Genomic DNA, 19259 nt, shown 5'->3' on the forward strand with positions numbered 1-19259 from the left:
TTGAAAACGAATTGTTGTCTCAGGTTCATTGCCGAAGCAATTTTATTGATGAAGTTAATGACAGATTTCTCAACGCACAAAACACAGAATTCTTTTATTGCATCGATGGTACTAAATAAGTTTTTTTAATTCCATCGTTATTTAATTGTATTGAAAAACACAAGCGAATATCCATTCTTCAATCTTTAGTTTTTACTTACAACGAACTGCTATATCTGATAGCATACCACATATTCAGTGCACAACCCGTAAATTTGGTCACGAGACGCCACTGCATACGATGAAATTAGGACAATCATTAACCCACTCAAAAACATGAAGGCTCCTAAGAATTTTTCATAATTTTATTTATACATGTTACCTGATATTTCTTTTGCAATCATATTATGCAAACTTATTCTGAAATTGAACAGAACTCCAGCAGAAGCATCCGTTCGATGTGCTGTTGTTGATAACAATTAAGAAAAGCTATCTGATCCATTAAAAATTGCTACCAAACCCTTACAATTATTGCACGAAACATGGGATGTTGGAACCATCTCCAATGGATTGTGTACCATAAAACCTGTGGGGGACAATACGATGTTTCAAAACTTTTACTGAAGTTCTCACTTAAACACAAAATGGAGTATTGCCTCCAACTTTAATTTGCACATTTTTTATTGTGATCAAATCACGAGGTATATTTTTGTAAACGAGTTTTCCAAAGGAACTATGTATATCGGATCAACGGTTTAACAGCTAAAGAATTAAGTACACGTTCTTATCAGTTCAAACCACTGTGCACTGGTCTTACAAACCAGTTGTCGTATGTCCGAGCCCCGAACTGGAAGGATTCGTAGTGTCAGTAAAATTGTAGCACCAGCCATGCAATGGTTCTGTACACTCTTAATCGGCTGCGAGGTTTATTTTGTTTATTTTTTAGGAGCAGGGAAAAGCATGATGGAGATGAAATTTGGCAATCTCTCTCTCCAGCAGGCATAAAACCTCCTCATCTTTCGTATCAACAGATTACAATGATCCAACAGATACAATAAGGCTTAACAATAACAATAAAAACTAATAATTAAAACTAAACCTATAACCCTATATCTAATTGATAACACCAAGCACTACAGGGCAGCAATAGTGTTCTTGTTTAAACTGGCGGAGAGAGAGGAGAAAAATGGATAGGTAAAAGTGGATGATGAAGGTAGGTGGAGGGGATGGAAAGTAATCGTGGGCGAACAACGGGGTTAGAATCGGCATGTAGATCTAATTAGTGATCGAAAAGATGGTGGAAGACGGAGAGAAAGACGGGGTTAGAATCGGCAAGTAGATCTAATTAGTGATCGAAAAGATGGTGGAAGACGGAGGAAAGAAAATCGAAAACATTGGAGCAGCTATTGAATGTTCTGCACATACTGGAAAATGGTTCTTTGTAACCACAATTTGTTCCTGCAATGGGAAAACTCAAGAAACGATGAGAGCGTAGATTACGTCGATGAATGTCCAGATTAATCCATTACAGAAGTTCGGGACAATCGATACGTGATTGTAATAAATCAACAACAAAAACGGCTTTGGAAACATTCCTACTAACAGATAGCAGATCCAGGTCAATAAGCTTACAACGATCTTTGTAGCTAGGAAGATTAGTGGTCTGTTGAACAAGAAGGTCAAATTCCACTACAGGAATGTAATATTGATATCTTGATTCCAAGCTGGACTTCAAAAGTCACATCGATTATGTGATTTCGAAGGCCTCCAAGCTCTTGGGTTTCGTCTTTCGTGTTACCAAGAGCTTTACTAATGTATACTGTCTTAAGGCATTATATTGTGCTCTTATCCGTTCGACGCTAGAATATGCAGCTGTTGTCTGGGCACCTCACTATCAAATCGACATTGCACGCATCGAAACTATCCAGCGTATATTTGTTAGATTCGCTCTGCGCAATTTACCTTGGAGGGATCCCACTAATCTTCCTAGCTACAAAGATCGTTGTAAGCTTATTGACCTGGATCTGCTATCTGTTCGTAGGAATGTCTCCAAAGCCGTTTTTGTTGCTGATTTATTACAATCACGTATCGATTGTCCCGATCTTCTGCAATTGATTAATTTGGACATTCATCGACGTAATCTACGCTCTCATCGTTTCTTGAGTTTACCCATTGCACGAACAAATTATGGTTACAATGAACCATTTTCCAGTATATGCAGGACATTCAATAGCTGCTCCAATGTTTTCGACTTTCATCTATCCCGAAATATGATCAAACGATTGTTTCATTGCCACTTGTCAGATTAACTTTGGATCAGGTTTTGTCTGTAACCGTTTGTATTTTTGTTCAACCTAGTGATGGTTGAACAAAAATACAAAAATTTCTCCCATCTCCGTTGGAAACTACTCAGATTCGCTCGATGATATTAACCCTTTCGCTCCCCTTCTCATTTTCTTCGTCTTCTTTATTTCTATTGGAAACTAATCAGATTCGCTTGCAAATACTAACCCGGTCGCACTTCCTTCTTTCCTCCGTCTTCCACCATCTTTTCGATTACTAATTAGATCTATTTGCCGATTCTAACCCCGTTTTTCTCTCCGTCTTCCACCATCTTTTCGACCACTAATTAGATCTACATGCCGATTCAAACCCCGTTGTTCGACCACGCTTACTTTCCACCCCCTCCACCACTTCATCATCCATTTACCTACCCCCTTTTCTCCACCAGTTGAAGCAAAACACTATTGCTGCCCTGTAGTGCTTGGTGTCATTAACTAGATATAGGGTTATAGATGTAGTTTTAATTATAAGTTTTTATTGTTAGTGTTAAGCCTTATTGTATCTGTTGGATCATTGAAATCTGTTGATACGAAAGATGAGGAGGTTTTATACCTGCTGGAGAGAGAGATTGCCAAGTTTCATCTCCATCAGGCTTTTCCCTGCTCCCAAAAATAAACAAAAATAAACAAATAAACAAAATAGAAAGGCTTTGGCTTTGTGTAATTCGTGCATTGAAAAATTCCATGCGCGCTTCGCACTTTATAAAAAATTTTATTTTACAATAACTTTTAGAAAAAAAAAAATTTCAACTTTTTTTCAGAAAGTCATTTGAATGATCAAATAGAACCAAATCGACGACCAAATCATCAACACTCGAACAAAAAATAAAAATAATAATTTTTTGGGCGATTTTATGAATTCTGATACACTTGCAATATACAATGTGGTTTGTGATTGGATTTTTATTATTACTTTATCTTTATAATTATACCAGCAACAAAATAAACTTCAATCCATTATGATGCATCCAAAAATCAGCTTCGCAACAGCCACATTTCCTGTAAAGCGGCTATGATTTGTATTGTCGGTGCCGATAGACTCGCCTATGTTTTTAACCCCGATCTTCGGTGTCGGTTTCATTTTCTTTACCGCGTGTATAAAATCGAGCGCTGTGCGTTTCGTTCGAAGAGGCGGTGTTGTGTTTTCTTGTTCCGTACCAGCGCGTATACGTAACGGTGCACTTTATATGAAGGTTCGAAATTTTTGACACTCATTCCGTATGAAATCACAAGACCTTTCGTTTGAAACTAATTTTGCGAAACTAGGTCAAGTCATCGCTGAGAAAAGTGAGCTTTTAGAGTTTAGAGTTTTAGAGTTTGAGTTTTAGAGTTTGAGAATGATATGCCTGGTGCCAGAAAATCGACTTTGGCTATATCAGTCCCGGCAACTGATATAGCCAAAGTCGATTTTCTTGGCCGTCAACTGACGAGGCACATCCAGAGATGCCAGGTCTGCAGATTTGTCTGTAAATCTGCAGATTTGGGGTATAGTGCTGCAGACATTTTTTGTTGTGCAGACTTTTGCAGACTTTTGAAATTCTCGTAGACTTTTACAGACTTTTGAAATTCTCGCAGACTTTCGTCTATATTTACAGACTTTTGAAATTTCCGCGACCTTTTTTTTTGCTCGCCAAATCAGTTTTGCGTGTCATACTTTATAGAGAAATTGCTGCCAGCAAGACATACTTGCTGACTGCAGATTTTTTTCCAGATTTACAGACCCTGTCTGCAGATATTTGAAATTTTTACCTGGCATCTCTGGGCACATCGATTGGAATTGATTTCAGCCAAGCTTTGAACTATATTTAAATAACTGTTTTAAATGTTCAACACTTTTCAAAATCCGAAAGTCGGATCCGGACGAGATTCAAGGGTTTCCTATGAGACTATGAAACTTTCCATTTGAACCTAAGTTTGTTAAAATCAGTCACGCCATCTCTGAGAAAAGTGAGGAAGTAATTTGAAATTGAAATTTTTACACTAATCAACCTGTAATTCCGGAACCGGAGGTCGGACCCAAAACAAATTCAGGTACTTTGTATTAAAAAATTATACCTTTCATTTGAATCGAAATATGTGCAAATCACCATAAGTTAATGAAAATCGGTTAAGCCATCTCCGAGAAATGTGAGTGCACACACATACAGACATTTCGCATAATCGACGACCTGAGTCGTTTTCACAGTGATTGCATAACCTTTCTATATATTTATCTTTATACAAATATTGCAAAGGAACTCTAAAGCTTGTGGAAAACAAATATTTTGCAAAGAAAACATTCGACACGTATTTTTTCTGAAACAATTTTAAATAGAATGTCGATTGCAATCGACATTCTGAATACACATTTTCCCTGGCCGATATAAAACACATACCCGAAACCCGAACCTTTAATCATTATACAATCATTTATAATCCAGTATACGTCAAATCATTCTAGGAAGCGTTACAATTATTGTTATGTACTCATACATTTGATAGTAATCATGTAGTGTGTATGGTCTTGATATTGAATCAATAACCTTAGAATTGCTAAACAAAACACATTTTAACATTCTATTAATATTTATTAGCACCCGCACGTGTCCATTGTTGGGTAATTATTTGAATGGATAAATAATTGTTTGAAGTTTATTACAAGTAAGCTGCAGGTTACAATTTATGCATGGAGGTTTGAAAATGCACTTGCTTCAATCTAAAAATATTTCCCTTTTTCCTATCTCGCCCAATCTGCTAAAAATTTAACTAACGTTGCTGGTCTCCCCCTTTCAAACCGAAACATTGTTGAGAGGCAAACAATTTACAGGCGCTACAGACACCCTGTCAATAGAGTTGGAGGCAAAGCAAATTCCAAACTAATTTGACCTTCCCCTGTTACGACTTTCGACAAATATGCGAATTAGCCGAGTATTGCATACAAAAGCAGGCGACAGCAACCTTTTTTTACTTATTGAATTTTCTAACTATCAATGGATCTAATAAATAATTTTATTTTACTATTGTAGCAACATTCGCGATGATAACTATCAGAGTACATTCCGATGTGGTAAATCGTTTTCTTTCCTGTTTTTAAAGAGTTCGTCCCCGATTGATGAGTATTTTGGACAATTGGCATGGTTAGTGCAGCGAATATACTGAAACTACTACGAAAAGTAAGCTCATTGGGAATGAAGAAAATATTTCTCAATTCTTTTGATCACGCTCGAAAAGTGATTTTCTGGAAAGACTGACAATCATGAGCCATCTTTTGAGGCTTGCAAACAGATATTAATCCGAGAGAGCCAAATCGGATGAATAAGGGAAACGATTAAAGCCTAATATATTATATATCAATATGGATCACTTTCACGAATTCAATACAAATCGAAAAATACATCACAGTAACACCATCTCGTGACGAAAAAGGCTATTAGTTCAGTCATATTTAATAGTTTGCGTTTATTGTGCAACCCGAAGTGAAATGTCAAAAATAATTGAACATGATGCCTACATAGAGGTGTGAAAATTTTCATAATTAAATGTGTTTTTTTTCTGACGAAAGTAAATATCGCCTATAAATAATGTAAAATTACGCTCTTTTAGACCTATTGTCTTCACTTTGAAGAGTTATATAGTAGTATTCTACTTTGCTCATGAATGTTATGAATAGTGCTGAAAAGACGAAACCTATAGGCTGTGAAGGCAATGTTTGGCAGATCACTTCTGATATATAGAACAAATTTAAAATTAAATGAACGGTGTATTACAAGTAACTTTGATTGCGATATTTTTTCATTGCGTTCATGACCTTGAATTTAAATTAGCAGCACATTATCTTTTCTCCCAGTGATAGTTAGAATGTAAAAGAAAATTGACATTTTTATAAATTGTCTATGAATTAAAAGTGCATATACTAAGCGATCTGCCCCTTGCTGTGAACTGTCAAAACTTTTAGTCAAAATTTGAAATTTCGATATTTATTTTCTAAAAAGTAATTGAATTTAATTCAACAGACGAACCATTCCAAAATTCGACTAATAGAAAGTTTTTTTAGCAGTGAAAAAATGTTAATAAACAGTATGATAGCTACAAAACAATAAACAAAAGAACAAGTTATACTTATTACTTTTACTTCAGTTGATAGCTCTCGTTGAGGCGAATTACGGTTTATTCATATACTAAATTGTTTTATTTTGAAGCATTTATTTATTTATTAAACAACCCGATATTGTATATTTATATCACAGTAACCGTAATTTTTCAAATCAAGAAATTGTATCAGGTGTACAACAAGCTTCATTGCGAAAAAGTGCTTACAGATGTATTATTCAAAGTATTGTCCGTCGCTAGCGACAACTTTCTCCCATCTTTCCGGAAATTTTCGGATCCCGGCTCGAAAAAAGGAGTCCTTTTTTGACGCTATCCATGAAGCAAACCATTTTCCAACTCCTCGAAGGATTGAAAATGTTGATCTGCCAGGCCGTGTGCCATCGAACGGAATAGGTGGAAGTCAGAAGGGGTGACATCTGGGGAATACGGCGGGTGGGGCAAGACTTCCCATTTTAGCGTTTCCAGGTACTTTTTGACCACTTTTGCGACGTGAGGCCGAGCATTGTCGTATTGGAGGATGACTTTGTCATGTCGCTCTTGATATTGTGGCCGCTTTTCTTTTAGCGCGCGACTAAGGCGCATCATTTGCGTTCGGTAGCGATCTCCTGTGATGGTTTCACCCGGTTTTAAGACCTCGTAGTAAATCACATCAAGCTGATCCCACCAAAATACAAATCAACATCTTTGCGCCGCGAATATTCGGTTTTCCCTTCGACGAAGTAGCATGCCCGGGCTTTCCCCATGATTTTCTGCGTTTAGGATTATCGTATCGAACCACCGGTTACGATTCGACGTAAAAATCCCTTACGATTTAGTCGTTGAAGCAGTTGCTCACATACAAATAGACGGCGCTCGATGTCCCTCGGTTTCAACTCGTACGGCACCCAGTTTCCTTCTTTCTGAATCATACCCAGGGCCTTGAGACGTTTTGAAATGGCTTGCTGACTCACTCCCAACGATTCGGCAAGCTCTTCTTGGGTTTGGCACGAATCTTCATCAAGCAATGCTTCTAGTTGTTCATCTTTGAAGGTTTTTTCTCTTCCACCACCATGTTTGCCTTCGACATCGAAATCACCATTTTTAAAACGTTGAAACCACTCCCGACACGTTCTTTTACTCAGAGCAGCATCATCGAAAGTTTCTGAGAGCATTCGATGCGCTTCAGCTGCATTTTTTTCGAATTGTAACAGAAAAGTAAAACTTCCCACAAATGGCGAGAATTGGGCACATAAACAGACATTTTCGAGCGTGAATAATACGAAAACAACAACAACTGTCACTGAAACGGCGATGACAATTCGTTAGGCACTGTACACACTCACTTTAAAGGCATTATCATCTATATAATTTGACCAGCCTCAGCCGGTACAGCCACCTATCGGAAAACGGCGGAAGCAGAGTTGTACACCTGATAGTACATAAATCGGAAATGTTGGTAAAATTCTGGAACTAACAATAAGATTAATTTGTTTAGTTCTGCGTGCACATTTCACACATATTTATATAAATAGGAATTTTTATAAAAACAAAATTTTATCATCCGAGTTAGTATCAGATTGCGATTCTAAACCGTATTAACATCTTTTTCGATACCATTTTTGTAGTACGATTTGTCCTTTGCCTCAAAATAGGCCTCAGTTTCAGCGATTACCTCTTCATTGCTTCTAAATTTTTTACCAGCGAGCATTCTCTTGAGGCCTGAGAACAGGAAAAAGTCACTGGAGGCAAATCTGGAAAATACGGTGGATGAGGGAGCAATTCGAAGCCCAATTCGTTCAATTTCAGCATGGTTTTCATCGACTTGTGACACGGTGCATTGTCTTGATGAAACAAAACTTTTTTCTTCTTCAAATGAGGCCGTTTTTTTAAAAATTTCGTCCTTCAAACGCTCTAATAACGCTATATAATAGTCACTGTTGATGGTTTTTCCCTTTTCAAGGTAGTCGATGAAAATTATACCATGCGAATCCCAAAATACAGACGCCATAACCTTACCGGCCGATTGTTGAGTCTTTCCACGCTTTGGGTTCGGTTCATCGCGTGCAGTCCACTCAGCTGACTGTCTATTGGACTCCGGAGTGAAGTGATGGAGCCATGTTTTGTCCATTGTTATATATCGACGAAAAAAATCGGTTTTATTTCGATATAACAGCTCCAAACACTGCTCATAATCATCAATTCGTTGTTGTTTTTGATCGATTGTAAGCTCACGCGGCACCCATTTTGCACAAAGCTTTCTCATAACCAAATATTCGTGAATAATATGTCCAACACGTTCCTTTGATATCTTTAGGGTGTCAGTTATCAAGATCAACTTCACTTTACGGTCATTGAAAACCATTTTGTGGATTTTTTTCACGTTTTCATCGGTAACAGCCTCTTTTGGACGTCCACTGCGTTCATCGTCTTCGGTGCTCATATGACCAGTACGAAATTTTGCAAACCACTTACGAATTGTTGCTTCGCCCGGTGCAGAGTCTGGATAACACTCATCAAGCCATTTTTTGGTATCGGCGGCACTTTTTTTCATCAAAAAGTAGTGTTTCATCAACACACGAAATTCCTTTTTTTCCATTTTTTTCACAATAACAAAAGTAGCTTCACTCAAAATGCAATATCTCACAAACTAATAATCAGACAGCTGTCAAATTTATACACGTATCTTTTGCAGGTTGGTACTAACTGAAAATGGTATGGATTTAATTCTAGTGGCGCCCTCTCATAGAAACGATACGAGCTTTTCAGCCGATCTGTTAATGTCTGCTTCATATGCATTCCATCGATTCATTGAAGCTCGGCTCTCATCACTTGATTCGAAAGCTTAAATCGAGCACTGAGATGAAGATTGAATTTATCACTATTACTACTATTTCTTTAACAGCCACTTGACCGTTAAAAAATTTCATGAGTTCTTTTACATGATTTTTATCATCAAATCATAAACCATAGTCATGATTTCATGAGATGTTGAAACGATTGACGGTTTTATTGGTGTTATTGAAGTAGAAAACAACATTACATAGTAAAAATTATTGCTCATACCTTTGCTAGTACAGAAGGTCGTTTTCCATCAACATTCAGTCTTCGAAGCCAGGTGTTCTTGTGGATCTCGCGAAAAAGTGCTCCTCCGTTGACACGCGCTTCCATCATTCATTCAGCCCTCGTGCGGATATTACACTGTACAACAGCTTGATTTTTAACTGGCAGACCCTGCTGTCGAACGTAATACACTTGTTACTTGCGAAAATCACTATTTGCTACTTCGACCAAACAATTTGGTTGAATTCTTTGATTCACTATCGCATCCACATGAACTAAACGCATATCGCTTTATTCCAGTAACACAATATTTCAACTCAATAGCCAATTTCGCCTTTCGTATTTGAAAGAATTCTTCACCCCTGAGACTGAATTCACGGTACCACACACTTTTTTAAATCTCCAATACAATCCGATCCAGTCGGTTGAACCCGAACGAATAAAACACAATCAAATGGCCACCGGTTATCGCAAAATCTTTACCGGAGGTGATCGAACTATCATATGAAACGGCCACTTCCGTTGGTATACACTATTTCTTCTTTATTTACACTTTAGGTTTTTTTTCGCTTACAACTTGACTCTTGAGCTGCGGATTCAGATTTTATATTAACCAACGTTGAATCGTAACCGGTGCTCGCTTTTCACTGATCGCAACTGATTGGTTGAATGCGGCTCTAAATATTTATTACTGCGCTTCCACGAATCCGGCCATCGGCATCAACGGTAAGAGAGAAAATAATTTCGACTGATTTTGTTTGTCGTCACGCTGTGCACTACAATTTAAGCTTGATTGGACGAAACCGGAAAAATGGAAACAGTTACTATACAGTGCTTCTCATGTGTGACGAAATTTTAAAATATTGAGATATTCTGTAGGTTTATTCTAGCTACATGTAGGTAATCGAAAATGATGTAAATTAGATCATTGTTTTAGAAATGCATTATAGAAGTTAAGAATTAGTAAAAATATTTAGATAAGTAGAAAACAATTTTACTGGTAAATTGCAAGGTGTCATGAATATCGGTATCCAGTGGCTTGCAGCATTACACTTGATCGACGAATGTTGATATATAAATATTACTCGATTTTAAACCAAATTTACTAATTTGCTATTTTCATGATTTACATATAGATGACAATGTTCGAATCTATGGAAAGATTTCATTAATTAATTCATAAACATATTAAACCTCATCAGTACGCACGTATATCTCATAACTTCTCAAAGTTATGTTAAGCAAGATCGTGTAGAATAACCTTCATTACTTATTATGAAAATACGTGGGGCGAAATGTGAAATACACTTTCAAATGTCTGGTACGCTTGTCACCACTTTTTCGGATAAAAAAAAATCCTAAGTGTGGGTTACGAATTCTGTTTCGGTGTTTGTGAAAATGAGCTCTACACAAAAAAAAACCCTCTGATAAATTTCACTAGTAATTGCAAACTTATTCAAATGTAATTTCTATTTCTTGCCCATTTGGGATTTGCTAAACACGAAAAACTATCTCCAAACACTAAAGTATTTGGAAAATTTCCCGAGCAATTGACCAACATTGACTAATTAACACTTACAGCTCCATTTTGCAGAATGCGATAACAAAAAAAATGAAAGGTAGAGAAACTTGCAAAAGCCAACGAGTTGTACAGCTACCGCGAACGTACAACTACCGACCCAAGCTGTTGTTAGTGCCAGACTGAAGTCTGAACCAGAAACATTAGTGTGGGAGTAAAAGCAACTTTTGTTTTGTGCGTTTGTGGAAAGAGACAAAAAGGGGAAATTGGTTGACGTTTTCGTGTACTCTTCTCACAACTGCACTAAACGATGAGTTTATTCTTAAATAATTTTGTGTTTATATTTACCAGAAGAACCTGACTCAACGCGGTTTTCCTAGTAGTGCTACACATTATATTATTCGTTCGGTTAATTTAATTAGAACTATGGCAAACGATGGAGAAAATAAGTCTCCTAGCGGGAAATGTTCTCCAGCAACAACCGAAATTTCTACTAAATTGAAAATTTTAGCCTTGCACGGATACCGACAGAATGGAGATATACTTAAATCTAAACTTGGATCATTCCGGAAATTTATCAAGAAATACGCCGAACTGGTTTTTGTGACAGCGCCTCATACTGCACCACCGCTGACCGATTGCCAATCAGAAACGGAATCAGATCCCAATTCACGAAGCTGGTGGTTCAATAAGGATGACGGTACATTCAAAGGAACTAACAAAAGTGGCCCAGCAATCGGATTCGAGGAGAGTCTCAGGTTGGTAGAAAAAACTTGGAAGGAAGAACAGTGTAGTGGACTTCTAGGATTCTCCCAAGGTGCTTGTTTTGTGGGATTATTATGCGATTTGAGTGCACGAGGAATGACATCTATTAAACCGGAGTTTGCAGTGCTATGTTCTGGTTTTCGCTCCGGCAGTTTAGTACATTTAAATTTCTATGAAAATAAGGTCCAGATACCTTCACTACACATATTCGGAGAAAATGACGACATTATACCAAGGGGTAAAAATAATTTACTGTTATTTAATTTAGAATTGGCATTGATTCTGTTTATTTTTAGAGATGAGTTTGTCACTGGCCGAAACGTTTGTAGACCCGCAAATGCTAGTTCATCCTGGAGGACACTTTTTTCCCGCGCAGGCAATTCAGAAGCAAACCTACGTAGAGTTCTTCCGCGAACGTTTGCAGTATCACCTGGAGGCTAAAGAAATCGAAAACGCTACTGTCGAAAACAGTTTGATGCTGGAGGAATCAAATATTGCGCAGGCAGTTTGCAACGAAGATGATGATTCGGATTAGATCTAATTGGCTGATTCCCCCAATCAAACAATAATCTTTATTGAATTCTGAAATTGATTTGATTAAAAATGTAAAAATAAAAATAATCAAAACGTCTAACAGTTGAAAAATCCATTTCTTCTTTTCCCATTGAATTAAGTCCATCGAACATACAATGCTGCACATTCCAACAAAGGTATCGACCGGATTTGAATTGTAGGGTGTTGCTACGAACATAGAGAAACCGAACCACAGTGCTCAGTTATATAACAAAGTTGATGTACTATAAGTCTATAAGTTTATTTCCAAGTTTAGATGAGTGAGAACTAATTTCCCTGTTTGTTCAATTTGCCCATTTGATCTTAAGAAATGCAACAATCTAAAAACCACCGTCAGGATAAATTGAAAGTTAAGCTGAATATAGAAGCAGGAACAATCGTACAGAACATGGACTTGCGTGCACAGTGGTGAGCAAAGATTTGCAATATAAAAATGAATAATCATTCATTGTGGAAATTTTATTAGGCAAGTTGATCCTGCCCATTTGCTGCGTCCTGGTTCTTCATCACATCCGGTAGATCCGGTGGTAGCGAGTAGGGTGTCATTTCAAGCGATTCAAAGTCGCCGCCATTGTCTCGTATTGCCAGACCAAGCTGGGCAGGACACTGCGCTTTAGCCGTGGTGACCGTGATGCCACAATCCTGTAGTGTTCGCTCGTCCTCCATTAGCTGATTATCCTTGTTGTATAGACGTTGGTCCCGGGGAGGTACTTTTAATATTCCTTCGATCATTCGTTTAAGCTCATAAACAGGTGTCGTTTCTTTGGCGTCGGTGAATATCGTTGTCTTCTTCCGTCTGATCATCATGAAGACGTCCTACAAAACGCAAGCCACAGTATTATGCGTTACATTAAAATTATATTAGAAAAATCACAATAATTAACTAAGCCAAATATTTTTTTTCACAGATTTTGTTAGAATAAATTAACGCACAGTTTAGCAATAGCCCAAACCCTTCATTGGTGACAAAATATAATAACGCTCTCAAAACCGCTTAGATAATACCCGCAGTTTTTTTATTATAGAAAAACTATTACCCGTCGACGAATGTGGGACGGGAACTTTTCTTATCTCTGCACCTACACGTTGATAGAAAATTGTGCGTTTCAATGCTAGATGATTTGCTAAGCATTCACTTACAAATATAAACTTTCACATAGTATTGTTGTAATGCAGTAGACCAATATAATAGAAAGATTTACATTATCACAAAATCATTATAAAAGATAAGATTGAGATTGTTATCATTTAATCTAAAAAATATGAGGTAAATATCCTATTAATATTATGTATACTATAACTGTCGAGTAATATTCTCATGTAATCGAACGTTAAATCCCATAATAATCATCACTACAACACGTCAGAGATAATGTCTCGTTCAAAGTTCCTTCGTCATCATCATAGTATTCTCAAGTTATGGCATTCTTATTATACTTTGTCCACAGAATATAACATCGTGAAAATGAACTACGATATGACTCGCTATGATAAAAATACCTACCATTTTTAACTAATAATGCTCCTCTGCCGGAATCTTTATCTGAGATATCCAAGACTTAGCGCCAGATGTGTATTGTCTGTCTACAAGCGAATTCCTGTTTATCGAAACACAGAATATTCCCAGATCAACCGGCTGGTCGAACGTAGGAACAAAAGTATGCGAATAGAAAGCAAATTATTAATGGAGTGTCGCAGGTAAACACTAGAATGAATAGAGAATGTTTTTTACCAACACACAACAATGGACCGATCAGTTTTATTTTTCAAAAGAGTTCCTTAGAATCACTTTTGCTCCCGATGACCACTTCGATTTCGCTTACTATCGCTGAGGATGATGTCGATGTGTGTTGGTGGGTTGAAATTTGAAGGATTTCAATGTGTATTTGACAGATCATTAGGGAAGTTGAATCACGATGTAAAAGTGCACTGGTGTCTACCCGTATTAATTGGAACAACCCGAATGACGGTTTCTCTTTGTGTACTTTTAGGGTAACAGAGGTATTTTGGCCCACTTTAGGATTGATTTTATTTTGGCCCACTTTGTAAAAATATCCACCAAATGTTGTATTATCTTTGAAAATCCCTTCCGCATTAGGTAATTTAATGTGATTAGCTTCAAATTGATACAACATGGGTTACTTAACATCGATTAAATCCATAAAGTTTGTTAGGTGGGCCAAAATATATGAAGTGGCCAAAATACCTCTGTTACCCTAATTCCGATTATTACACGCTCACTTGTGGGTACTCAGTGGGTGAATCAAAAGTACTCATTTTCGAAAACTGTGACCAGCTGTCAAAAAATGAGTAAAATATAAAACTTTCACTGAGTAGAATTAGCTTCATCCGACATTTTCATGTTTGAAATATTGAAGATTTAAAGTTGCTTAAAATGGAAAAAAATCAGAGATCTTGTGAACAGTGAGTCGTATCAGGCTCTAGTTGGTAAGTACATACTTTACATTATACAGTGCATTTCTATATTGTGAAATAAAAATCAGTTTTTCAATGCCCTATGCGTGATTGCTCGGAAATAATGCCGAGGGATGATAAACTGTTCCGGATCCATACGTCATCAAAGCACAGAATCAAAACCAGTGCAAAAAATATAATATCTTGGGCTATGGCTACAAAAGAACATGATTCTATTGAGCATTTTGTATGTTGAAAACGATCATCTGTTTCATGATCTCGAAAATGATTTTTCTTATTTTTATGTTTGATTATTTCGGTCTGCTTTCTTCTTGTGGCATAGTGGATATGAAAAAGGACCACACTGTGGATATATTTTTCATCGAGTGCGTAACATTATTAAAAGTGCACCCCCAGAGTTGATACGATTCCACCGTCTGAAATTAAATGAAAATTTGTAAAACTATGAATTTTCTTTTTAGTTGTTGAGAAATCATAGAAACGTTAAATCTATCCATATTCAATGAAAAATGAGTAATTTGAGCTTACAAGCACAGACTAACAGACATGACAGTATGAGTAAATTCTTATAAAAATATTTTTTCGTGATGCACTAGTTCCATCTATATTGTACTGCGCGAATTATTTACTATCTGTACACCCCTTGTGTTATGTAAAAGTTTTTTTACTAGTTGATTTCCCCTCGTTCGTCAACACCGATCAGCTGCTTGCAGGGATGCCTGATTTCATCAAAATATTTGAAAATGAATCGTCACAATAAATTATTGGATTACGTTGATAATATATTTAACTTTTTCACGATGTTGGAAGGTAAACATTTATTTGACTCAACGTTGTTCATCTAGACTATTTTTTATTGTGTTGGTAGTTTTCACCCGAAATTAAGAGGCGGCAGACCAGAAGCAAGTAAATATTGTAACAAAACGGGTTCAATTTTGTATTGCGTTGGAGGATGAGAAGTAGCACAATTATGTATATAGTTTTGGCAATATGTATTAAATCTGTATCCTGCATGAAATTCGCATGGACGTATACAAATCAATACATTACAAATAATTCTGTATGAATGGCAACTCTGTTGATAAATGAAAAAGTAAACACAGTCTGGATGACAGACAGGATGTTTTTGATAGGGTAGCGTGGCGCCATCATGACACATGTGAGTACTGTCCCAAATAAAGGAATATTCGAAATGACCGTTAAAATGATTGAAGAATCTAATTTGAGTGTCCTGTCTGTTAGTCTGTGTTACAAGTGTCAACAAAAACGAGTAATTTCTACTCAAATTTTGCGAAAAACTTATTTACCCAAAATTGTGTAATACCTATTCTACTCAATTTTGGGTAGGTGTAGTTATTGCGAAATTGGGTAGCTTTTGACTCAATTTTGGGTAGCCACAAATAAGCGTGTACGCTTCAATCAACAGTTCTTCCATCTGACACTTCAAATAGAATAAAGACAAAAATCATCAAATTTCGATATGCACTGCAGAATTTATTGGAAATTACTGGAATTTGCCGTAATAAACAAAGAGGCATCGGCGATCGATTCATATGTAAACACCACTTCAATTTAATATGCTTTTTCATATCAATACATAACCAAAGCGATTTGTTTCAAGATTACGTGTGCAAATTCACTAAGATGCGACATTAGATTATTTTTCACTTAGCTTTGATGTGTTTTTCCTCTGGATGTGATGTGTTTTGCTACACGCTAACTTGTGGGTACTCAGTGGGTGAATCAAAAGTACTCATTTTCGAAAACTGTGACCAGCTGTCAAAAAATGAGTAAAATATAAAACTTTCACTGAGTAGAATTAGCTTCATCCGACATTTTCATGTTTGAAATTATGAAGATTTAAAGTTGCTCAAAATGGAAACAATCAGAGATCTAGTGGACAGTGTGTCGTATCAGGCTCTAGTTGGTAAGTACATAGTTCACATTATACCATGCATTTCTATATTTTGAAATAAAAATCAGTTTTTCAATGCCCTTTGCGTGATTGCTCGGAAATTTTTCAGAACCTTACTGATTACTTGGTATCTGCAAATAGAGTACGGCATCTAGTTTGTGATGCTGAAACGTTTAAAATTGGATCATACTGTGTCATTGTTGATGGTGTTGTTGTTGTGTTAAAAAACAGTTCTATCAGAAATGCTGTAGACATATATTTTAAAACGTTCTCCGTCTTCGGCATACAAATTCCAACACGAGTGAAAATGCTCCACGATGTTATATCCATTGTAATTTATAAAACGAAAAAACATACAGCTCGCAAAACGGTGAATAAAATTGCCGGAGTGCTTGAGGAGTCATTAAAAGCTCTACTTATGTGAAAACTGAAATTATTTCACAAAATTAAACAATTTGAAGACAATACTGCGTCGGAAATAAAATGAAAATTTGTAAGAATATTAATTTTCTTTTTAGTTGTTGAGAAATCATAGCTACGTAAAATCAATCCATATTCAATGAAATAATGGGTAATTTCCACTCGCTTACAAGTGTCAACAAAAACGAGTAATTTCTACTCAAATTTTGCGAAAAACGTATTTACCCAAAATTGCGTAATACCTATTCTACACAATTTTGGGTAGGTATAGTTTTTGCGAAATTGGGTAACTTTTGATTCAATTTTGGGTAGCCACAAATAAGCGTGTATTGAATCGAACTACATGTCAGCTGTTTTTCAAAGAACGGCGAATCTAACATTGACAGCAAATGGAGAAAATCATCGATGAATGTTTCGACTTTGGTTTCAAATCGTGTTTAGAAATTATCGTATATTCTCTGATCAATTTACGATTAGTCGATGAATTGTTAGTTTATCTTCAAAAGGCACACAAATTTTACCACTTTCCTTCTATATCCACTAAATAAATCAACATAAAAAGTTTCGCCCTTTTTCGATTTGTTTACTTTTATACTTCCTGTGTGAATTATAAAGATACGCCCTTGTGCATTTGTCATGAAATTGGCTGGTTTTCGCTACTAAGACAAATCTGTGAGTAGTTTTATTGTCTCTTTTACTATTTCCAATAATAAAAGGTTCGGTAACCATCTAAAATAAAAAAATAAATAGTTTCGCCCTTCCTTACTAGCAATTGAAGTATCGCCCTGTTTGTTGGCATGGAACACGGAGGGCGAAACTTGCGTAAACAAATGGAATGACAGTTTCGCCTTTTATAGTTCTTTGTATTACTAAGATTGAGATTTTTGTAGAATACGAATTTTTAGTCAAAATTGTAGGATTTTGAAGCATTTATTGGTAGGAGAGAGAACCTCGATTTGTTTACTTTTGTAAGATACGTCCTTCTTTAAAAAACAGCTGATGTGTTATACACTTAGTTTTCCAGTGGGAATGAGTACAGCACGAATGTATGTGCAAATCACTTGAATCGGTCAACCCTGTTTCAATTGAAATCTATGTGGAAAATAATGTGACATTCACATGAAATGCATATTGAAGAATCCAACCAACTCTTTTGCGATCGCTGCGCTGCCCAGGTGGCAAGCTTTGAACTAAGCGATGGTGATAATTTTCAGATTTTGCTTGAAGATTCGAACAAAATGCAGGGTTTTTATTTTTGTTCTTATGAATCGAATACTAACATACAAAAACGTGTGAAAAATCGATCATTAATGATTCAGTAACTTTCCGTGGTATGTTTGATTGATATTTATGGAGAAATCGTAACATGAAATTCCAAATTCGAAGAAGTGAGGTTGGGTACTGTTTTCATATCTGGGATGTTCTTTGTTTTTTTTGTGTTGGATTTAGAGATTCATTGATAAATTATGATCAACAGTTTTATGACTAGTCTATTTACTCATGTTTTATCATCTGAATAAAATCTGTATGTGACCTGAAAATTTAAAATTTCATCCGAGATTTACAAGAGTATAGGACAATTTGAAATCATATGTTTGATGACAACACGTGAATAATCGTTTTTCTTACCCATATTTGTAAGGTTTTGCCATCTACATTCTTTCAAACTCATGTAAATTAAAAAATTCTTCAATTTTTTTCCTAAATACATGGGATATGTCAAAACAATCACCATAACGCTATCTCGTGGTAACCACGCTGATTGGATTGTTCAATAGAATCTAAAGGTAACGATATATCTGATCGTTTTTAAGTGCATTTCATATGAACGTAGCATGATTTCCACTAAATTTCAACAGTTTTTATACTCATGTTAGAAGTAAGGGCATATTCAGTAGTGTTTTAGTTCTAGATGCATAATTTATGCCAGTTACAAAATTTAAATCTGGATTTTATAACAAGAAAAACTGGCAGCCCTAGCAATATTTTACTCGTGTTTCAAATATACAAAAAATAGAACGGCATCGTACACTGAGCCAAAAACTTCCATTAGATTTACGTGAAAAATCACATACTTATTGAAAAAAGCCTACCACATTATATTCATATGCATCATATAACATTTATATGTTAATTTATAATATTTAATTGAAATCTCGATAACTTTTAAGTGTACAGCATT

The 19259-nt window shown here is 36.1% G+C and overlaps 2 protein-coding genes and 1 long non-coding RNA gene across 4 annotated transcripts; 1 reads left to right on the forward strand and 2 right to left on the reverse strand.

Annotated features, from left to right (window-relative positions):
- Window positions 1-9452: 9452 nt before the first annotated feature.
- On the reverse strand, window positions 9453-11170 carry LOC131440400 (uncharacterized). The gene is made up of 2 exons (XR_009231385.1): window positions 11029-11170; window positions 9453-10237 (listed from the first exon to the last, which is right to left on the reverse strand). It is a non-coding gene; the product is annotated as an uncharacterized LOC131440400 (long non-coding RNA).
- A 128-nt stretch (window positions 11171-11298) lies between these two features.
- Window positions 11299-12378, forward strand: LOC131440398 (esterase AAEL000016). Its single transcript, XM_058611659.1, has 2 exons — window positions 11299-11971; window positions 12030-12378. The coding sequence occupies exons 1-2, from the start codon at window positions 11395-11397 to the stop codon at window positions 12266-12268; spliced, it is 816 nt and encodes a 271-aa protein (XP_058467642.1). The 5' UTR covers window positions 11299-11394; the 3' UTR covers window positions 12269-12378.
- On the reverse strand, window positions 12283-14192 carry LOC131440399 (elongin-B). Of its 2 annotated transcripts, XM_058611660.1 has the most exons (3): window positions 14039-14192; window positions 13811-13942; window positions 12283-13122 (listed from the first exon to the last, which is right to left on the reverse strand). In XM_058611660.1, the coding sequence occupies exons 2-3, from the start codon at window positions 13811-13813 to the stop codon at window positions 12769-12771; spliced, it is 357 nt and encodes a 118-aa protein (XP_058467643.1). In that variant the 5' UTR covers window positions 13814-13942; window positions 14039-14192; the 3' UTR covers window positions 12283-12768. The 2 variants fall into 2 exon arrangements, with proteins under 2 accessions (XP_058467643.1, XP_058467645.1); XM_058611662.1 differs by lacking the exons at window positions 13811-13942; window positions 14039-14192 and adding an exon at window positions 13344-13433.
- Window positions 14193-19259: the final 5067 nt, after the last annotated feature.

The sequence above is a fragment of the Malaya genurostris genome, chromosome 1 (assembly GCF_030247185.1).
Source record: "Malaya genurostris strain Urasoe2022 chromosome 1, Malgen_1.1, whole genome shotgun sequence".
Classification (NCBI taxonomy): domain Eukaryota; kingdom Metazoa; phylum Arthropoda; class Insecta; order Diptera; family Culicidae; genus Malaya; species Malaya genurostris.

Excerpts from the sequence above, each read along its gene's own strand:
- LOC131440398 (XM_058611659.1), top strand. The coding sequence starts at position 11,395 with ATGGCAAACGATGGAGAAAATAAGTCTCCTAGCGGGAAATGTTCTCCA. Across the intron at positions 11,972-12,029 it reads TGACGACATTATACCAAGGG|AGATGAGTTTGTCACTGGCC; the intron begins GTAAAAATAATT and ends GTTTATTTTTAG.